Below are 17,185 nucleotides of genomic sequence, written 5' to 3'. Positions count from 1 at the left end.
ATCCTTTTACATACACACCTACACTATTACTCAGTATAATAATAATATAATTGTTAGACTAGAAGTCTTTATTTGTCATGCAGTTTTAACACACACACGCGAGATGGGCGACCCACAGGAACACACACACATGCACTGAGTCGCCGATGAAATGTCTCTCTGCACTTTTCCCATCCCGTCGTGGGCAGCCAGGAGCAGATAGGGCGTCAACGTGAGCCGCACCCTGGGGATCAATCCAAGTGCTCCTGTCCGTCTTCGTCAAGGACGCCACAGCGTTAGCGATCTGTTGTGCATGTTTTTCCATTGGGTTTATCTTATCGGGGGGGGAAACCTTGCAAGCACGGGGAGAACATGCAAACTCCACACAGAAAGGCCTGGGAGATACCCCACCTGAGAACCTGGCATCATGGAAACCTGAGGTCCCCAAGCGGGAATCGAACCCTGGACCTTCTTGCTGTGAGGCGACAGTGTTAACCACTACACCACGTGCCGCTTAGTACTAATTTATATATTTTATACGCAGTTTAATCTCCTATACATTGTATATTACTATTGCACTTGTTGTACTGTACTTGTGCTGTATAATGACAATAAATGTGAATCTAATCTGATCTGATCATCAGTGCATCTTTAGGTAAAGGAATAGTTTTTTCCACCAGCGTCCATGCGTCGCAGCTGCTATGTTCAAATTAATGTGACCGCTAACTACACATCACTACACTGTGTTTTTTTAACAGCCTTTTATGCAGACTGTACATAATCTGTTCAACATGCTCGCCTTAGGGACTTGTTTCTTTGGAATATCCCCTCACGCGCAGAGTGTAGAGAACGGAATTTCCTCACTGCTGCGTGTGACTTGTGTGACTCCTACTCTCTTTCTCCCTCTCTCTCTCTCTACCTCTATCAATCTCTCCCCTCTCTCTCTACCCCTCTCTCTCTCTTTCTCCCTCTCTATCTCTCTCTCTACCTCTATCTCTACCCCTCTCTCTCTCTCTCTGTTTCTGAGTTTCTTATGTTGATGAGATCGTCTGATGTTTCGAGAAAGAAAGACGGCACAGACAGAGGATCACTCCGTTGCCATGGCATCTTGTAACGATGATTCAAACTAAATCAATTAAATTGAGCAAAGAAAGCCGGCGAGAAAAAAAAACAGTGACAGCGACTCACTCTGAGGGGGCTGTGTGTGGCTCAAACATCAAACATCACAGACTGGGAACCCACCACACATTACAGCTCAGTATTGATAGGGTAACGTACTGCTGTGATGGTAGAAGTGAAGAGTGACTGGTAATGCTCCCGGTTCTGATTCCACGCGATGACAGGGAAGGCACCATCGCTGTTTTTCAAGCGGCAAATCCACATCGCAGAGGTACACTGTAAAGAAAAATGTTATTGTAGTTGTTATCTGTAAATGTATTTGATTTTACTGTAATTTGACAGTAAGTATTTGGCAACCATTGATTCCAGACATTTACAGTTTTCTTGCAGCTTTTTTTCTTACAGGGTAGCGCTATGGTAGTCTCCAAATTAAAATACACACCTTGACGTCACCACACGTCAGTGCCTTTTCAATTGCAAACGCTTCAAAAACAGAACTCACCCCAGTCCTCAACCAGCTATACATATGCAAATTACGACAGGGCAGCTGTTTCAATTGCAAATCGCTGGTGGTTGTCGGTACAAACGGCACCCCAGTGGTAGAATGACCAAAGACGGTGGGAGAAGACATCATTCATCTAAAACATGTGCTTTTAGAACTGGAGACTACTGTATATATTGTGGTTATTGGCACCAACATGCCCGGTAATTTCTGGTAATATCTGGTAATTAATTATTTCTAATTATGGATGATAAGTGCTTTCATACCCAAGAAAGCACTCATCCACAATTACAAATGATTACTTATAATTACCAAGTGATTAAGTAATTTCTATGTCATTACACAGTAATTACACTGCAATTTGGATGCTATAATATGAAGCGCTGTTCCCAACATGTTTACGATAGTTTCAAAGACAGGAGCTTTGTGATATAGAACAGTCCTCCAGAAAAAAAAGTTGTTCCCTGTTGCTAAGCGATGAACATCCCTCCGAGCTCACTCCCTTTCAACATCCAACAATCAACACTGTGAGTGACAGTTGATTCTGGCCTGTAGCCATTATTCTCTGCATTCCCGCTCAGTGTTCAATCACTACAAAATGAATCAGTGGCTGCGAGTGTGTGCGCTCAGGTGCTTGAGTGGGCTGCTTTAATTTGTAGCTAATGGAACATGTGCAGTGTTTACAATGCAATGCAAAACAGGAAACAAGGAACTCAAATACACAGGAACAAAATGACAAAACGAGAAACACCTGGGATGATTACAACTGGAGACACCTGGGAGGGAAAATGGACTGACAAGGAAGTACAAGAAACAACACTATGAACTACAACTATGGATGACAAGACAAACACCAGACCACTGGGACAAAACAAGCAGTCTACAGTTACTAAACGGAGAACCTAATACCAGACAGTAACTACAAACACTAAGACTAAACAGTTAACCTAATACAAGACAGTAACACTAGACTAACAGAGGAACATGGAGAAGAGCAAGAGATAGAAGGGGATAGAGATAGAGCAAGAGAGAGAGAAGGGAAAGGGAAAGAACACTAAGAGACAGAAATACAAGGAACACACATACAGGGATGGGGAGAGGTAGAGCAGGGGAGAAGAGTCCATAGACCGGTGGGACGATACATTAATTCTACCTCAGAATGCCTTCTCTCCACTCCCAAGTACAAACCTCCGCCATTTCGGGGACAGAGCTCTTCACCCGGCCAGTAGCCCCCAGGCAGACACACCAATGTGTTCTCACAACTAAACCAATTATTCCAGCTGCAACAGTAACATGTTGATCCTTAGAGGAAACTGGGAACGCTATGCTGTTAGTACCAGGTTGATTCTTGGAAGAAACTGGGGATGCCATGCTGTTAGTAACAGATTGATTCTTAGAAGAAACTGGGAATGCCATGCTGTTAGTAACATGTTGATTCTTAGAGGAAACTGGGGACACCATGCTGTTAGTAACAGGTTGATTCTTAGAGGAAACTGGGGACACCATGCTGTTAGTAACAGGTTGATTCTTAGAGGAAACTGGGGACACCATGCTGTTAGTAACAGGTTGATTCTTAGAGGAAACTGGGAATGCCATGCTGTTAGTAACAGGTTGATTCTCAGAAGAAACTGGAAACTCCTTTCTGAAATCAGCACATATATTTTTAACAGAGGAGAGAGTGAGTGAGTGAGTGAGTGAGGCTAGGATAGAGAGCGAGAGAGATGCTTGGATAGAGAGAGAGTAGCTACCTAGTGTATATACTGTATATATAGAGAGAGGAGAGAGAGAGAAGCCCTTGTATACAGAGAAAGAGAGTGATAGTTAAAAAATAAAGAAAGATAGGAAGATAGAGAGTGAGAGAGTCTAGACAAGCCCTTCGCTGTGCCAGAGGAGCGTTAGCTCAAAATAGATAGGGGAGCTCTTGTCTCTATGGAAACGGCTGCAGGAAGACACAGACACACACACACAGCCATGAAAGACATCTTGTAAAATGTGGAAGAGGCAGAGACAGGAATGAGAGTAGATAAGAGAGTGAGATAGAGTGAGAGAATGTGTGCCTGTGTGTGTTTGTGCAATATCAGTTAATATCAATGTTCCTCGAATGCATTGATGTCACAAGGTTCATCTCTCTTTGAGGGGATTGATTTGTCTCTCAATGAACTGGAGCGATAAGCCACCGCAATAAAGAAAATCCGCTGTTATGATAATTAGGAGACAATGACATTTTGTTTCAAGTACAATACTTGTCAAAGAGCACACAGCAGCATTGTCTGGCTTTGTTCAGCATCATCGTGAAATGACAACACATCGGTCGAGTTATAATAATAATAATATATATTTTTATTTATTTATCCCTTTTAGATTATATATATTAGATTAGATATTAGTTATTAGATTATATATATATACTGTAACTATATTTATTGTAGGGCAAATATAACTGAGAGGGCATACATACCCTCATCTTGCACCTTGACCTTTTTACACTGCCTACTGCCTGTCCAGAGTTAATTATATTGTTATATTGATTACACTGCCTATTTGTATTCAATTTTTATTTTTACTTCTCCACTGTACTATAATTATAATATGCACTGTATCATGTCTTCTACTACCTGTACCTCCCCTCCCCCTCCCCCATGCTGCTATGATGCCTGAATTTCCCCCAAGGGGATCAATAAAGGAATATCTTATCTTATAAAGGTATAAAGTTGACAGAATGCATGATACATGCTAATGTGCCGGGTGACGTATTGCCAATCACCAACTCTCATTTTAGTTACAATTATTTGTACCAGGATGTCAGGGAGCAACAATAGCAATGGGTTGACGGATGGCGGATTGTGTCAACACCAGTGTTGTGCTAGTTACTGAAAAATAGTAACTCAGTTACTTTACTAGTTACTTCATTTCAAAAGTAACTCAGTTACTTTACTAGTTACTTACACCCAAAAGTAATGTGTTACTGTGAAAAGTAACTATTTAGTTACTTAAAAAACAAAAACAACATTATTTCAATTGGTCCCATTAACACAATAGCTGCCACGCAATATCAGCATCCTATAGTAGCTACCGCCAGCGCTGTAAACGGTGGGAGTCACTCACCTTGTTTGCAAGGCTATAACTATTTAAATATTATAGCTATATCTGCAATATTATGGCCCATTCGACATCGGGTATCTATCGTTCAAGATGTGGGAAAGTAATATTTTTTCCATTCATACATTGTCGTTTTATACCGTGGTGAATATAAGTATAGTTTTAGAGTGGTCTAGAATAATTCCTATAACGCTAGTAATAGGCCGCGATGCATATTATACTTAATCCATTGGCATTTCGTCCCTATACACGCTACAATTAAAAATTCAAATGCATATGATCGGTATATTATTATGTTCCATCATGCATGCAGGGAATGGGGGGGGGGGTCGTTTATGATTAATTGATTGTCATTAACGGCATTCATTAGTACAGCAGCATACGTTGATCAGATAGTTTGCAATGAAAGAAATGGACAATCAAGCTGGGATTAACGTTAGATTGCTCTTACCTCTGGCCGATGATACTGCAGAAAAAATATTCCAATTATTTGATTGCCATCTGCTAGATCGTATTTCCGTTTGGCCGACGCCATAAGCTCCAAAAGCATATGGATTCTTGCGTCTCGAAGGCGATTCAATGCACGCTTCCTGCAGAAAGTAAGTGCAACATCGGCCGTATACCACCAGGCGGCGGGATCGGGCCGCTGCGATCTCAGACAGAGTGCCAGATTTTCCCAGAGCCTTGCTGGATGAATTATGAATGGAAATAGCGAATAAAATAAATAACGATCATAACAACGAGTTTACTCGTTGGCGTTATTCGTTTGGCGGGCTATAACGAGTATACTCGTAATTGGCGCAGAAACGGTTAATTCCCTTACAGATTCGTACAGTCAAAATCTGTTGATCAACTTGACAGTTTCCAGTGAATGACACCTGACAAAGTCAGGTTGTCTTATATTCATGGTCTAGATACCAGAGGTATTGATATGTATCCCCTTTTCTGCTAAGTTAAAATGATGTGTAACGTCACTTAACGTTTCATAATGGTACCACTGGCTTCATGCTAGCTTAAAAAGTGAGCCCGCTATGGCCTTCAAAAGACAGTGATGGTTTGGATTTTTGGACATAGCGTGGTATGAAATACTTGCCAGTAGTGTAAGGATGCATAGCCATTAGCTAGCTTACTTACAGAGACTTGTGGTGGAGATTCTAGCTGTGTTCTGAACGAGCCCACCAGCTTGATTTCAAGCAGAAAATGGGTCCAGAAACTAAAGTTTTAATCCACACCACAATATGTAAACAAAGGTTTTAACCATCCACAACAGAATACTGCAGTCCAAATGCATTTCTGAATTTAAAAAGTAATGCGTTAGAGTACTAGTTACTGCAAAAAGTAACGGTGTTACTGTAACACATTACTGTAACGTGTTAGTCCCAACACTGGTCAACACAATAAAAAAAGTGTAAAAGTAAAGTGTAAAAGTCATATCCGTGTACAGTTTACTAAATACTTTCAGTATCAGGCACTGTGTTACCGGAGGTCTCGTGGAAAAACTATAATAAATACAATAATAATAATTTTAAATGAAAGGTTAGCAATAGTAGAAAGCCTCAAAAGAAAGGAACTTTTCAGTAGGTCACGTTTTCTAATTAACATGTGTTTGAATTCTGACACACACTGTATTTGTAACAGTGGTTTGGTAACACTGTATAGTGTTTCGTAACACAATGTATTGACACACATTTCCCCCCCCCCAGGCATCACCACCGTATTGACCATGACCACCCTGAGCACGGTGGCCAGGAACTCGCTGCCCAGGGTCTCCTACGTGACGGCCATGGACCTCTTTGTCACAGTGTGTTTCCTGTTCGTCTTCGCTGCCATGATAGAGTACGCCATGCTCAACTACTGCTCCACTAGCATGCGGAAACCCCCCACCAAGACACAGAGAATGGTGAGGTTGAGTGTTTGTGTGTGTGTGAGAGAGAGAGATTTGTTATTTAAATCCATTGTGCAATGTGATTAGATCTAACTAGTAAATACATAATTAGGGTTAGTAAATAAAGAGTTATGGTTAGTTAATAACGGGTTAGTTAATAAATAATTAGGGTTCATATACTGACTGTCAACCTATCTATAGCAAGTTTGAAGCTAATTGTTTGAGAGGAAGAGAGGGTGGGAGGTAGAGGTGTGAATCATCAGTCCACATTCACTGAAATGTCATTCAAAACTAATGGATAATTTCCCCAAACTGAAAATGGTGCCAAGATTGTTCAGGATATTCCTGGAACCAACCGATCGAGCCACAGCGATATCCAATAGCTTCACGGTGTTAGGAACATGTGTGTGTGTGTTTGTGTGTGTGAGAGAGAGAGAGAGAGTTACAGTATATCTCTTCATAATAGACATGTATGTGTGCTTTTGTGTATACTATATTAGGTTAGTTTCAAATGTATTGTTGCGAGAGTAACCCCCCTGCACAAAAAAGGTAGCAAATTAGACCCAGGCAACTACCGCCCTGTTTCTATTCTTACCTCCATCTCGAAAGTCATGGAAAAAATTTTCTACGAACAGGTCGAAAAGTACCTCACGGGAAAAAAACGAATCTGCGAATTCCAATCTGGCTTCAGAACATCCCACTCCACTGACACATGCCTTCTCTATTTGAACGACCACATCAAACAAGAGGTGGACGCGGGCAAATACTGCGGCATGGTCATGCTGGACCTCCAAAAGGCTTTCAACACTGTCAATCACTCCATTCTGATTGACAAGCTAAAAGCAATTGGTTTTGATAGTTCATCAGTGAGCTGAATGCAATTCTACCTGGAGGGGAGAGAACAGATGGTGGAGGTAAACGGTACACTATCCCCCCCCCCCCCCTCTCTCTCTCAGTGAGCTGTGGTGTTCCACAAGGAAGCATACTAGGACCGTTACTGTTCCTAATTTATGCAAATGATATGTCACCAGCTTGTGACTGCAACTTGTTCGTGTTCGCGGATGACTCAGCCCTGCTGGTCTCTGACAGGGACAAGCTGCAGGTTGAAAAAGCCCTCAGCTCTGAACTCGGCAGAATCTGCAACTGGCTTGCTGATAAAAAACATTACACCTGGGTAAAACAGAGTCCATTCTCTTTGGTTCAAATAACAAACTCAGCAAGGCAAACGGCTTCTCTGTTACAGTGGGTGACAATATTGTCACAAGGAAAGATCAAATTACATACCTGGGCTCCATCCTAGAGGCAAATCTTTCCTGTCACAAAATGGCAACCAATGTAATAAAAAAAGTCGACCAACGAACAAGATTCTTGTACCGGATCTCCTCTCTGGTAAGCAAGAATACCCTGAAGACTCTAACAGGAGCACTCATTCAAGGTTACTACGACTATGCTTGCACCTCATGGTACCAAAGCACCTCAAAGGCACTAAAAACAAGACTACAAACATCACAAAACAAACTGGTCAGACTACTGCTTGACCTTACTCCTAAAACCCACCTCACCCCTGCCCATTTTGACATCCTAGGATGGCTTAGAGTAGACAACAGAGTACAGCAGCTTGCAATGGGCCTTTTCTACAAGATACACTACACCACTAAGATACCCATGCACATGTTGAAATACTTCCCAAAGGTCAGTAAATTCCACGACCACAATACCAGAGGGAGTTCCACAAATCATACTCAACCCAGATTCGGCATAAACAAGGGACTAAACACGTTTCGCAATTATGCCACAACAATGTGGAACACCCTACCCACAGCCGTAAAATAATGTGAATCCCTACCCACCTTCAAAACCGCCCTCAAAGAGCACCTACGGGAGGCTGCAATTCGAAACTGGCCCCCGTAAATGTCCAACCCCCACCAGCCCCCCCCCCCCTCCCCCCTAACCCCCTTCTGATGTACAGTTTCCTCCCCCTAGAATGTATATAGTTTCTGTTAGGATCTCTGGTAAACAGTACTGTATATTTGTATGTCATAAATGTAACAGTACTGTATGTCGTAAATGTCACGCTATATATCTGTATGTTGTGTATGTCATAAATGTCATTATGAATTGAAAATGGGGGACCCTGATGTAAACAAGACGAAAGTCTTTCTCTGGTCTGCATCCCCTTAACAATTGTGTGTATTGCGCCGTACTGTATTGTATCCATTCTGCAATCTGTTCATACAATTTTCAATCAATCAATCAAGTCATGTCACAATGGAAATAAGTTTGGCATCCAACCAGAGTGCAAATGTTGCAACAGCAATATACAATGTACAGGTGGTTAAACTAGGTACAAAATATACAAATGTGTACTACTACGTGTAGTGCTAATGAAATGTATGTACAGTGTTGTAGTGTAATGGACAGGGGTGTGCACGCTGGCTCTGGTCTTCCTTAAGTCCACGATGAGCTCCTTGGTTTTCTTGGTGTTGAGGGCCAGGTTGTTGTCGGCGCACCATGCTGCCAGGTGCTGGACCTCCTCCTTATAGGCAGACTCATCGCTGTTTTTGATGAGGCCTGCCACCGTTGTGTCGTCTGCAAACTTAATAATGGTGTTGGTACCATGTATAGGAGTGCAGTCATGGGTGAAGAGGAGGGGGCTCAGCATGCAGCCTTGCAGGACACCGGTGTTCAGGGTGAGGGTGGAGGAGGTGGGGCAGTGGCGGACTGGGACACAAATTCAGCCCGGGACATTCAGACGCACCAGCCCACACACCGGCCCACAGACTGGCCCACATACTGGCCCACACACCGGCACACACACTGGCCCACATTAGTGGCCCACACACCGACTCACACACTGGCCCACACACCGGCCCACAGACTGGCCCACATACTGGCCCACACACCGGCCCACACACCGTCCCACATACTGGCCCACACACCGGCCCACACACTGGCCCACATTAGTGGCCCACACACCGACTCACACACTGGCCCACACACTGGCCCACACACTGGCCCACACACCGGCCCACATTAGTGGCCCACACACTGGCCCACACACTGGCCCACAAAAAAAAAAAAAAAAAGTATAATTTTTTTTTTTTTTTTTTTTTTTTGGACCAGCCCACTTTGGTTCCGGCCCATCGGGATTCGTCCCGAACGTCCCGATGGCCAGTCCGCCACTGAGGTGGGGTGCACTGAGGTCTGTTAGTTAGGACATCTAGTATCCAGTTATAGATAGAGGGGTTGGTGTCAAGGTCCTTGGTCTCCACCAGGTCACCAAGTTTGGAGATGAGTTTGGAGGGGATGATGGTGTTGAATTCTGAGCTGAAGTCAATGAACACCATTCTCACGTGGGTATTGCTCCCCTCCAGGTGGGAGATGGGGAGAGTGTAGCACTGAGGAGATAGCATCCTCTGTGCTCCTGTTCTCATGGTAGGAAAATTGGTGACTGTCCAGGTGAGAGGCCAGATTTGAGGTGAGCCAGGACCAGCCTCTTGAAGCACTTCATGATAATGGGGGTGAGTGCAACAGGGCGGAAGTCATTAAGGCTTGAGGTAGAGGAGTGTTTTGGCACGATGGAGGTGGTTTTAAAGCACACTGGGACAACTGTGACCCGGCACAGTCTAGCCCATCTATGTTCTCTATATGTCTCCTTATTTGCAAAACTTAATACAACTTGTAAATATGAGGGCGCCCCAGTGGCGAACCACATAGCGCGCTCAGCCACGACACGGGCAACCCGGGTTCGATTCCCGAATCCGTCGTTATTTCCCGAATGTCTTCCCCCCACTCTGTCTCCCATTTCTCCTCTGTCTCTCCCTACTGGACTGCCCAGTAGTAATAAAGTGATAAAACGGCAACAAAAAAAAATCGTAAAAAAAAATATATATGTTAAATATTGTTAGATTGTCCGACAGTATTATTTTCCTCGCTGTGTGAAAAAACTACAGTTGCGTCGGAGGGGAGTGGCTACTGGCTAAATACTTTTTGTCTCAGGTGTCAGAGAGGAGATGCACAGAAATGAGAGGAGAGGAGCTGTGGTTGTGGTAGAGACATGATCATAATCAGGTTTTTATGAACCTGAGTCTCCCGAACACGTAGAGACAGTGTACATACACTGAGGCGCCGGTTACACCTTAGTTTCGTTTTCGTTTCATTGTCAGATGAGTTTTCGCCACAACGTAGAAGGACACAGTCACACTTTCGTTTTTGTCACCTGAGCACAGTGATGTAGTACACTGCCAAAGCAGTAGGTGGCAGTAGGTGGCGAACATGAAGGCAATTTCAACCAATCAGAACTTGAATGTGCCAATACACTTCCTGCAAAGAATATGCCACCATCTTTTGCCTATTTACCCAATGCAGCAATTCTTTTTCAGCAAAGTCTAATAAAAGTGCAATAAACAAAACGGATACATTCACTGTGTGTTCTGCCTGTCATTTGTTGATGAAACAAAACTAACATCAACACAAGTGACCACCAAGAGCGGATAGTTTAGTCTAAAAAAAGATCGGTAGCTACATTGTTAGCTGCATGCTAACGTCAATGGAAAATGCCATTATAACAGTATAGCATTGTGGCTAGAAGCTAACGTTAGCTCACGCTAGTTAGCCAGCACCAAACTGATGATATCGGGAGCTATCAGTAGTTAGATAACATTAGAGACAACGCTGTGTGTATTAAACAAAGGTGAATAGATGACTGGGCCATTTTGTTTAATGCTTGTTAAGTTGAAAGAGGAGCTTTGAGCTAACAGGGTCTGATAGCTAACGCTAGCTCATGTTAGCCAACCAATCGGTAATGCTAGCAGAATGAATGGATGTAAACTTTATTTAACATATTGCATATGGGTACAATACAATACGGCTCAATACAAACAATTGTTAAGGGAATGCAGACTGTTGTAGCTTGGACTGGGGTCCTTATAACAATAACTTGACAACACATGGTAGCTGCAGCTATTTGGGACAGCTCTGCTGTCACCGGAAGGGCACACAGATGGTATCTACTGCGCATGGGCGTTTTCGCAACAACGGCTCCGTGAAGGCTACACGACTGTTGTCGGCGAGTTTTGGCGCTGCTCAAAAACGGAAAACACAATTTAGCGTTTTCAGCGTATCCGCCAAAAAACGCCAAAAAACGCATTTCTGTGTAAAAGGGACATGAAACGTATTCAAACGTATTCAAAAAACGACCACAAAAACACTAGTTTAACTGGCCCCTGAGCTATGGTAACTTTCGAGCACCTACCCCCTACCAGTGAATGCCTCTCACCTGGAAAAGGTGTTAGGTGGGGGAGGGGTTAGGTGGCAAAGGCCAGTGGGTATTTTGTAGTTCTGCATGCATCTTAACACTTTAATCGCCGGAAACGCCGAAACTCGTCATTGCCCGCCATGCTCATTCTGCCGAAGACGCCGTAACACGTCTTTGATATCAATATTTCAAAAATCTGTGATCGAAATCATATTTCTCCCCCGGGGACCTGAGATATACTGCTGAGCTCCACTCAACTCTCTAACGGTTCAAGAGCGCCATCTGGTGGCCGATCGGCAGATCGCCCAACAGGAAGTCATGTGGATGAAGTGGTGCTCACCCATATTTCGTCCGGGCACTCGCTATCATTAGCAGGACTCCATCTTGACACAGTGAACACCGATCGGTGCAAATAACTCGACAAACAACATGATTTGGACGTATATACTATTATACAACCTGGAAATGGATCGGGTATTTATACATCCCATAATAGGAATATCTCTGCTCCACGCTCATTGCCCAACGGCGCGAGGAAGATACGGTAAGATCCAGCGTTATTTTCCAACGTGTTCTTTACTAACTGCTCTGATGATCATATCACCCACACTAGATGAATGATATAACGTTGCCCACGGAATTATAAACGACCCCCCGCCCATCCGGTCAACATCAGATCATACGTAGTAACTCCTAGGACCACGTCCAGTTGAATTTTTTTATCTCGCACAGATTCCTACCAAACTGTATTTGATCATCAATATAATGCATTTGGGGCTATAAATCAAGTTCTGGAGAAAGCTGCAGAAAACGATAAAACATACTTATACTTTAGACCGTATTTTAGTATGAATATGTGAATGAAAAAGTATAACGTTGATACACCCTGAACAATAGATATAGGACTTTGAATGGGCCATGGTAATGTCAATTGAGCAATACAATTTAAAAAGTTATAGCCCTGCAAAGAAGGGGAACTTCTCCATAGACAAATAGAGATGGCGAGGGATGGTAAATTATGAATTTAACCATGGCGATCAAAGTGTTAAGAGAACAGCCAACAGCCCATTTTAAACTCTGTAGCTCAAAACAGCTATTGTGTTATCATCTTTGTTAATAAGACATAGATTGAAGGGGAGCTCCAGTAGCTCACCGCATATCTCGGCGCTATTTCTGCGTCACGGATCTGGTGGACTCCGGGTTCGATTCCATGACTGTCGGTCATGCTTGACCAGAAAAGCGATAAACGCTAAAAAATAAAGTAAAAAAAAAAAAAAGAGATATAGATTGAAAAGTATCCGTCCGAAGTGATGGCTTATTAAAAAAAAGTTTAACAAGACCCTATTATCTGTGCCTGGTCACAACTGCCTGGGCTAGTGACAGCTTGGAGATGTCGGTTAAGACCCCGGACAGCTGCCCAGTGCAGTTCCTGAGCACTCGGCCAGGGATGCCATCAGGGCCACCTGCTTTACGTGCATCCTGCTCAGTGCCGTACACACGTCAGTGGGGGAGAGAGTGAGGGGTTGTTGGAGGTTGGCAGGAAGGGCAGCCTTGGTGGGCGCCTCCTGGTTGTCAAATCGGGCATAAAAGTTATTGAGCTCATCAGGGAGGGAGGAGTCAGTGGTTGGGGGAGAATTGTTGGTGGGTTTGTAATCAGTGATGGCCTGGATGCCCTGCCACATGCGTCAGGGGTTGGAGTTGTTGAAGTGCTCTTCAACCCTTAGCTTGTGGCTGTGCTTGGCCCGCTTGATGGCCCTATTCAGGTTAGCCCTGGCTGAACAGTAGGCCTGCGTGTCACCAGATCTAAAAGCAGTGTCACATGCCTTTAATAGTGAACGGACCTCTTTGTTCATCCACAGCTTCTGATTGGGGAATGTAGTGATCTGTTTAAGGGTGGTGACACTATCAATGTTGAAGTTGATGTGGTCAACAATGGAGGAAGTATAGGAGTCAATGTCTTTGTGGAAGTCCAGGGTGGCCTGAGTGGCAAACATACTCCGTGTGCTGGAACCACTGCTGCAGCTCAGAGTCTGTCCCCTCAGGCCATATTTTTACTGTTCTAACTGAGGGCTTCACACGTATATGTGTGTGTGTGTGTGTGTGTGTGAGAGTGTTATATATTTTCATAATAGGCATGTACTTGCCTATTACACACTGTGTGTGTGTGTGTGTGTGTGTGTAGATGTGTATACTGTATGTGCGTGTGTGTGTGTTTTGGATGTGTGTGTGTGTGTGTGTGTGTGTGTGTGTGTGTGTGTGTGTACCGGTATATACTATGTACTACCATGTACTGTGTTGCTGTTGGTACTATGTGTGTATTGTTGTTGGTACGATGTGTGTATTGCTGTTGGTACTATGTGTGTATTGCTGTTGGTACTGTGTGTGTGTTGTTGTTGGTACTATGTGTGTATTGCTGTTGGTACTATGTGTGTATTGCTGTTGGTACTATGTGTGTGTTGTTGTTGGTACTATGTGTGTATTGCTGTTGGTACTATGTGTGTATTGCTGTTGGTACTATGTGTGTATTGCTGTTGGTACTATGTGTGTGTTGTTGTTGGTACTACTGTATGTGTGTGTTGTTGTTGGTACTATGTATGTATTGCTGTTGGTACTATGTGTGTGTTGTTGGTACTACTGTATGTGTGTGTTGTTGTTGGTACTATGTATGTATTGCTGTTGGTACTATGTGTGTATTGCTGTTTGTACTACAGTATGTGTGTGTTGCTGTTGGTACAATGTGTGTGTTGCTGTTGGTACTATGTCTATGTGTGTCTGTTGCTATTGGTAACACAGCTGGTCCTCTGTCTAACATGGCCTCCCTGTGTGTGACAGTCTTAATGTTGCCTGTGTGGGCGTCCTGGTTCCCACTTGCTGGGAGCATGCTTTAATGCACGACGGCTCCCTCATCCACTTAGACTGAAACATCTCCCATCGTCCTTTCTGACAGTGGAGGCTCGCCGCCCCTCTCTCCGTGCTACTGGAGAGGCATGTGATCAACGATGTCCTCTGCTGAATGCCTCTTTTATTCCCCTGACAAAAATACACTTAACCTGTTAAGCCCTAGCCCTATTTTATGAAAATCCGCCTAAAAATACATACCTAAGTAAATGGAAGATTGCTCCACTTCTACAAGATCCATTTGCATGTTCTTGGTATCTAGGGACATATATGGATCTCATGGAATGTATTCCCAGTGTCAGAAATATTGTGTCTGTTACTAGGTGTGACGGATGCGTCTGTGCACTGCACCCGCACATATTAACTTGTTCCCTCACCCTTATCATTTGTTTGGTTGCTTCAACTCTACAGCCAGCCGTCCTAACTCTGGGCAAACAGAGCAGCTTCTTCTTCTTCTTCTTCGTGTACTTTCCGGCAGACTGGACACCTTTCGGCGTATTGCTGCCTAACAGATTTATCTGCTCAAAAGTTCTCTTCTCCTTCTACTCTACCGCCATCTACTGGAATCCTTCCTCCCCCACATTGTCCAATGACGTGCAGCTAACACTGCTTCCTCCTGACTGACTCCCCCTCTGTGACACATGCTTCGCCCCCCCGTGGCCTGACTCTGTCCTACTCGCTCACTCACACCCCCCTTCCCTAACGCTACCTGATCAGCCACCCTGTTTAACTCCGTCAAAACATCCTCCACTGTCAACCCCTCCATACCCAAGTGTCCCACTGCTGCTAAAACTATCAACCTAGTCCTCTCTGTCCTACTACTAACCGCCGCTGTCGTATTCACTACTCCTGCCACAAAGGCCACCATACCTAACTTCTCCCTAAACACCCTCTCTTTCTTCGCCTGAACTTCCTCTACCACCCGATGCCCTATCCCAAAACCCTGCCCCCTACCTTGCTTTCCCTGATCCTCCTGCACTATCCTTACTGCCAACTGCCCTTCCCTAATCCCCTGTCCCTTGTCTTGCTGTCCCTGTCCTACCTTCCTAGCTGCCTCCGCATATGAAATTCTACCTTCCCTTCGCACCTGCTGGACCATTACCTCTATCTTCATCGCCTCACAACCCCAATACGCTACACTATGCTTCCCACCACAACTACAACACTTTGGCTCCACTCCCAGCTCACACTCCCCATACTTACAGTATGCTCCCCACTACACCTACCACATCTCTGTCCCTTCCTACACCACTTAGCTACATGTCCAAACTCCTGGCACCTATAACACCTCAACGGATTTGGCACAAACTCCCTAACCCTATATGCCAAATACCCTAAAAACACCACTCTCGGACTAACCTCACCCTCAAACTGAATAACTATGGTCCCTGTCTCCTCCTTCTCTGCCCCTCTCTTCATCCTCTCTACACTCTTAACTTTCCCATTGCGTTCGTCACTCCTCAAATCCCCTAACAGCTGATCCATACTAACCTTAATTGGAATTCCCCCAATCACCCCCTTGCACCCACTATCCCTTTTCTCCCCTACTATCCCTACTTCACAGACCTCCACTTTCCCAATGCTCTTCATTTCCCTTGCCCTCTCTACCTGCACTACACTTACACACGCTATAAACAAGTTCCCATCCCCCAACACCTTCCCGTACCTTACCTCACCTAACTGCGCTTTAATGAGCTTCGACAGCTGGTTCGGCTCTATATCCCCAACTCCATTTCCTCCCTCAAAACGCACCACTACATTCAACCCTCCAAAACCCTTTCCTCCACCCTCATCCTCTGACCCACTCAAGCTATCTCCCCTCTCTTTCTTCCTCTTACTCCCCTTCCCCTCACTTACCCTACTCTTCTTCTCCACCTTCGTCCACCCTTCTCCCCCACTCTCCTCCCCACTACACTCCATACTGCCACCACCCGTCCCCTTCCCTTCGTCATGACCCTTCTCATCCCTATCGCTGTCGACCTCGCCCAACTCACTCCATTTACTACCATCATGATCCTCCCAATACCCTGGGCAGCCGCTCACAGGCCGGGGCCACCAATTGCGAGGTCTTCGCTGTTCCCGATCCTTCACAACTACACTGGTCGCCTCCCACCACCGACTACTACCCCCACACATGTCTTCGCTGCACAGTTCCAACGGAGGCAGACGCCGCCACTTGGCGCACCTCTCGAAATCAATCCTCCCACATGAACAAGCCATACTTTCCCTGGCATCAAGCCGCGTTTCACTTCAGTTCGCTCTCCGACCAAACAGAGCAGCTGCAACTGGTCAACCCTAAATAGCCGGATGGGGGTGGTGGACCAAACCATGTCACAAGAGATGTCGGGGGGGGGTTCCTTGTATTGTGATTTAGTTTATTATATGTATTTTGAATTTACTTATGATTATTGGTTGTTTAGTTCGGTAGATATATTATATGTTGTAT

At 44.5% G+C, this 17,185-nt stretch overlaps 1 protein-coding gene across 1 annotated transcript in view; it reads left to right on the top strand.

Annotated features, from left to right (window-relative positions):
- The window catches only part of LOC311227907 (gamma-aminobutyric acid receptor subunit gamma-3-like), a gene marked incomplete at its 3' end in the record, with an annotated part of 512,827 nt that overhangs the window by 459,833 nt on the left and 35,809 nt on the right, over positions 1–17,185 (top strand). Inside the window, exon 9 of the mRNA XM_084313766.1 lies at positions 6,403–6,619. Coding sequence (XP_084169892.1) covers positions 6,403–6,619 — 217 coding nt within the window. The remainder of the gene's footprint in view (positions 1–6,402; positions 6,620–17,185) is intronic.

Source organism: Notolepis coatsorum, assembly GCF_963971535.1.
Source record: "Notolepis coatsorum genome assembly, chromosome: 1".
NCBI classification, from domain to species: Eukaryota; Metazoa; Chordata; class Actinopteri; order Aulopiformes; family Paralepididae; genus Notolepis; species Notolepis coatsorum.
This window is presented reverse-complemented; position numbering and strand designations above follow the sequence as displayed.